Source organism: Carassius carassius, chromosome 19 (genome assembly GCF_963082965.1).
Source record: "Carassius carassius chromosome 19, fCarCar2.1, whole genome shotgun sequence".
NCBI lineage: Eukaryota > Metazoa > Chordata > Actinopteri > Cypriniformes > Cyprinidae > Carassius > Carassius carassius.
The window spans coordinates 9,426,774-9,432,773 of record NC_081773.1 but is presented as its reverse complement, the minus strand read 5'-3'; the positions used below and the strand labels follow the sequence as shown (position 1 = coordinate 9,432,773).

The 6,000-nt window shown below is 36.5% G+C and overlaps 1 protein-coding gene across 1 annotated transcript in view; it reads right to left on the bottom strand.

The window, feature by feature from the left end:
- Window positions 1–411: 411 nt before the first annotated feature.
- The window catches only part of LOC132095644 (fibronectin-like), a 29,955-nt gene continuing 24,366 nt past the window's right edge, over window positions 412–6,000 (bottom strand). The window contains exons 34-42 of the mRNA XM_059500779.1: window positions 5,795–5,983; window positions 5,606–5,695; window positions 4,446–4,900; window positions 3,370–3,508; window positions 3,120–3,287; window positions 2,608–2,733; window positions 2,421–2,527; window positions 2,215–2,331; window positions 412–1,228 (exon numbers count right to left, since the gene is read on the bottom strand). Coding sequence (XP_059356762.1) covers window positions 1,160–1,228; window positions 2,215–2,331; window positions 2,421–2,527; window positions 2,608–2,733; window positions 3,120–3,287; window positions 3,370–3,508; window positions 4,446–4,900; window positions 5,606–5,695; window positions 5,795–5,983 — 1,460 coding nt within the window. The 3' untranslated portion in view covers window positions 412–1,159. The remainder of the gene's footprint in view (window positions 1,229–2,214; window positions 2,332–2,420; window positions 2,528–2,607; window positions 2,734–3,119; window positions 3,288–3,369; window positions 3,509–4,445; window positions 4,901–5,605; window positions 5,696–5,794; window positions 5,984–6,000) is intronic.

The window sequence follows — 6,000 nt, the reverse complement described above, 5'->3', positions numbered from 1 at the left end:
CAGAAGCTGATTATGAAAGATGGGTCAGTACTAACGGTTCATGCTCAAACATCATATGCAGAACAAGTCAGAATCGCCTCATATTTTCTCAATGTTTCCAAATCGCATTTCCAGATGTGCTCTTTGGCATGCTGTACAGCTAATGTGGCTAAAGATACCGTTGTCTCTGACTGCCCTCACAGAGAGCAGAGCTGTGTTGTTAGTTTTATCCTGAAAACAATCACTGTCTGCATATTTCATCAATAATTTTGGCTATGTGATAAACAAAAATGTCACGTTAAAACATTTTACAAAAAATGTGCATGCTGATATCGGTTATCCTTATTAAAACCACAAAAAAAATAACAACACACAGATGAATGCTGCTTTAGTACCACGGAACCTTCTGACAAATAGGCCTTGAATCACAAACATTGTAAAAAAAAGAATTTATTAAAAAGTATTTTTGTCCACAGTAGTTAAGATTTTGGCACCTAAAACACAAACATAAAAACAGTATACACCCATAATCTGCATTCCATCAAAACATACATAAAAGGGATAAATAAAAGAAAAGAAAAAGTTCACTTCTTCATTAACACAGTGCTTTTCCTTTGTCTCCTGACGGACACAAAGGCCACAGATCAACCAACCAATCAGATTAGGGAGGGGTGAATATTATATCATTCAAAAAGGATGCCTACAAGGCACAAAGGTTTTCATTGTAAGACAGTGCTTGTTTTAGAAAAGAACACCAATAAACGTTTGGATCACTGGCAAAAATACACAGAATGTCACAAAATCATAAAAAAAACACAATCAGACAATAGACAATAATACTGAAAAACACAAAGGCAAGATGTGTTGATTCTCTGCTGATGTTCCACTGATTTGAGCTTCCAGAGGATGTGGAAATGATGTCAACAGCCAAGTTTCAAATCAGTGGAATCTCGGTGTAGACAGATGGTGGCCTTCCATCCACTGTGCAGAGGGAGACTGGCTGCTGACTCGACCAATCAGAAGAGTGAGAAGTTTTGTCTCTGGGCGTGACATCACAGGTGGAAGCAGCAGGACAGATATTGCAGTGTGAGTGAAGATAAGGACAGAGAGGCACTGAGGGAGCTAGATACAGTCTCTGGAGGCCATGTCCTCTCCATTACTGGGCAAAATTGATAGACATTTATTCTAGAGGGCTCTGAGCATCTGCTAAGAGGTCTGGTCTCAGGCACTCAATTGGACATTGAATGTTCTGTAAGGAGAAAGTAAAAATATGTTTGTTTTATAACAAAATCTGAAACATTTCCAAATGCTGAAAGTCAGTATACAATTAAGTCACCCTATCAACTTTATTAAATACAGTACATGTCATTTATCTAATCGTGTTGTTTTTAGAATAAATGCTATCTTTTTCTGTGGCTCAGTGGTAGAGCATTTCATTAGCAGCGCAAAAGGTTGTGGGTTCAATTCCCTGGGAACACACATACTGGTAAAAAATAAAAAAAAATGTATAGCCTAAATGCACTGTAAGTCGCTCTGGATATAAGTGTTTGCTAAATTAATAAATGTAATTGTTAATGTAATGAACTTTCTATTGTTCAGGGCCGTTCAAACAAAGGATGATAACTATTAGGATAACAATAAAGATATAGTTCTAAAAATAATTCTCAATATTAAAGAATAGAAGAGTCCACACCACATCTATAACATTAAAGGCATAGAGGAACAATATACAGTAGTTGTAATCGCTTTCAGAACATTTTATTTTTCCAGCTGATGAACGATATTTTTGTTTTTTTTACACCCAATCAGAATCAACCCTGCTATAATGAGTGTGAGAATTTAAAGCAGCAGACACGTGTGCGCTTAGAATAAACAGATGATCTCATTCACTGGTGTAGACGCTAATACCATTATCACTATATCTTTATAGTTATCATTCTGGGTGTGAAAAGCAAATCAGCATATTAGAATGATGTTGAAAATTCAGCTTTGCATTATAGGAATAAATTACATTGGAAAATATATTAAGATAAAAGCAGTTATTTTAAAATGAAATAATATGTCACAATATTTCTGTTTTACTGTTTTTATTTAAAAAATAAATACAAATAATGCAGCCTTGATAAACAAGAGATGCACATCATACTACACAATATTCACTATAATTATACGCAAATCTGACCTTCCATTATTTGTTTTCAAAGCCTTTGTCCGTCACATTTATAAAAGACTCACCAGTTTGCGAAGGGCGTTCTCTCTGTAGCGGTCGTAAGCATCAGAGTGCACTGGAGGCTGAACGAGGTCTGCATCAACTTCAACCCCAGGACGACGACAGTTCTCACAGCGCCAGCCCTGGACAGACAGCAGGAGTTTAATCATGTAGAAACTCATTAATGTGTAAATACACTGGAAAATAGAGACGACATAAAACCTAGTGTTACCTGTTGTCCTCCATAGCAGGTACATGTGCAAATTGCTCCGAGATACTCCTTCTGCCACTGGTTTCCCACCTGGTAGAGCTTCCCATCATCATAACAGGTGGATTCATCTACAGCAGAGAATGAATGTCAATCAACCAACCATAAAATATTGAAAGTTGGTTAGACTCTGTTGAAAAACTCTGCTTACGGGGTTCACACTTGAACTCTCCTTTCCCACTGCCCAGACAGGTGCAGCTCATCATGTGACCGTTCTCAGCACGACGGTCCCACTTCTCACCAATTCGGTAGTTGTGGCCATTATCATGACACCATTCTGTAGATTCAAAGGTGGCTGTTGGTTAGTATATAAAGCCTCAAAAGTGTCTGGAGAAATACATTTGAGGGTTTCCAGTGATTTCATCCTACACACACACACATTCATACAGTGGTTATTGCACATAATAAGCCGGTCCCAGAGTTTAATATCGTCTGGTTAAAGGCTGACAATACAAATCTGAGACGTGAGCCACCTCATCTATGGCTGTCATGTTTGATGACCTCCACAAACATGTCAGGAAAAGCTAGCATGAGCAACAGTATGGAGTGTTTTACTTCACTAAGAACTGCATAAAATATAAAACAACATTTGTAATTGGCAAACGGTCAACCATGCTAGAATGAGGTGTGGTGTTTAGCATGTAGCACAGCTCATTCACTCACTGGATGAATCACATCTGAAATGACCACTGCCAAGACCAAGGCACTTGCACCAGAGTTTAAAGCCTGTCTCGGACATGCGCTCCCACTCCTCGTCCACCTCATGGTAGGTGGCGGTGAACGTGTCATAGCACACATCCCTGCCTTTGGGAACCACTCCAGCCCCTGGAACTAGAGCATATGAGGAGTCGGCAATGAGCATGGAAACTTCTGAAATGCTGTTACACATTTGTTTGGTTTAGGGATTATTTACCACTGTTTCCGACAGTCACAACATCTTCCAGGACTTTCTGTTTTTGTTCTCCGCTGACAGATTCCACAAGAACATTATAGGAGGCACCAGATGTGAGACCGATCAGTGTAGCGCTAGTGGACGTACCAGGCAGACGCATCTGAAGGGGAGAGAGTGTGTGTATTAATCACTGATAATATACTACTACTGCACCAAACTGCATTATATAGGACCAAACAGGTACATTTAAACTTTTGATTAGTTTTAATATTTGAAGTGTTAGGTTTTGTGCCTGTGGGTTTGTTTCAGCATACTTCTCTATAAATAAGGGTTGCTATATACAAATGTGTTTTTATTTTATAATTTACAGTTTCTACCACAATAATAACAGTACAGTAATTTATTAAATTCTCTTGAGTTAGGGGCTTGCCGCAGCAAATGTTGATAAACACTACTTTTCAAAAGTCAGTAATTTTCTTATTAAATAAGTTATTATTTGTATTCAGCAAGGATGCAGTAAAGACATTTATAATGTTATAAAAAATTTCTATAAAAAAAAATATATGTTTGAAATTCCAATATATCAATACATTAAAAAAAATGTTAAGCATTAAGCATTAAGAATTAAGCAGCGATTCACTGACGATAATAATAATAATAATAATAAAAATAATAATAGCGATAATAATAATAATAATAATAATAATAATAGAAATAATAATAATAATAATATTTATTGAGTAACAGATCAACATATTAAATTGCATTTTAAAATATATGAAAAAATATATTCCCTAAACTATTAAACAGTAGTTTATGTATAAAATACTTTATTTTAATTATTTATTTTATAATAAATTATTTATTAAATTATTAAAAGTTATTGCATTTAATTATTTACCATGAAATGCTCTTACACACATGGCTCAAATCAAATTTTTTATGTCTATTCAGTAATTCTGTCTATTCAGTTATTTTCTGACACAGTAATGTACAGTAATGTTTTAGATGTTTTTCTTTAATCATATATTGATATATGCAGTTAATTGTGAATAATTAGATTTTTTCAATAGTTTCAGATTTGATTGTTTACTCACCTGTAAAATCTTCTCACTGATCTCTGTAATGGGATTGCATGACACCACGTACTCTGAGGTGTGCGGCACAGGCTGCCACATGATTGTTGTCTGGGTCTGAGCCTCCTGGGGCAGGTTTGTCTCATTGTAAAGGCCACCGAAGGGGAAGCCAGGTTCAGGCCCGTCGCTCACCTGCACCACTGGCACTCTCTGGCCATCTGCTCCCGGCAGAGGGATGTAGACCAGGGGCTCGCGGTGGCTTGGGGGATGAAGCTGCTGGGCTTTATTGCCCAGGTTGTAGCTCTGATACTCAGTGTAGATGTGTTTGCCCTGCTGCCCCAGTGTGTCGAGTCTGTTTGGCCCCACCATATGCACGTGGTTGTTAAAATGGTCGTTGTCTTCTGGCACATCCAGGATGTCATGTCGGGGTCGGCTGGGTTCAGGAAACTGGGGGGTCAGCTGGTGAATTTCCAGTTCTAGCAGGAAAATTATGTTATGCCAGCAGAGGGCAATGTTAAGCACATTTAATTCAATTTGCTTTGATTATATAAACCATTTCATTTATTTCAGTCATTCATTCATTTATTCTACATGAAAGTGATTCAAAAAGGAGCAGCACATATCATGTAATATTATAATACATATCACCAGCCTTGCTATGTAATATGTATTATTTGCTTCATAAAATATTGTTATAAAATGTATTGTAATAAAAGTTTTAGTACAAATAATACCCAAAAACTACTTGAATATGTAGATTTAGCAAGACCGCATTATCAAAAGTGTCACCAAACATATAATGTTACCAAATATTTCAAACACTAGTTGTTCTTTTGAATACTCTATTTATCAAAAAACGCTTTAAACTACTCTTATTTCAACACTGATAATAAGTGTTAAAACATTAGAATAATTTTTGAAGGATCATGAGACACTGAAGATTGGAATAATGACTTCTGAAAAATTCTACTTTGTATCACAGTAATAAAATATATTCTAAAATATCTTAAGATACAAATCAGTTATTTTAAATAGTAATTTTAAATTGCACATTTCACAATATTGACATTTCTAATGCATTTTTGATCAAATGTAAGCAGCCTTGGTGAGTATTAGAGACTTAAAAGTAAAGAAAAAACCTACTGTAAGTGTAAGAGAAAGCTTAACAAAGGTGTACTTACGGGTTTTTGCCTTTCCAATCAGTGGAATGCTTCTCTGAGCATTATTTAATGCCACAATCTTGATAACATACTCAGTGCCCGGTTTCAATCCTACATGTATAGACCACAAAAACGTTAATAAAAAAACTATTAACATAATTAAGGAGAGGCACAACATTATGAAAGCTATAAACTGAGAAAGAGCTGTACCAGAGATGGAAGCGGAGGTCCTGCCAGCCTGAGGTCGAGGGGTCAGCTCTTTAGGGATGTCTCCAGCCTCTTCATAAGTCACATAGTATCCAGTGATAGTGCTTCGTGAACGCTCCCAGGTGAAGGAGATCGAAGAAGGAGTCAGAGATGTGAAATGGAGGTTTGTAGGTGGGCTGATAACTGGTTTCGCTGAAAAAAATATTAAA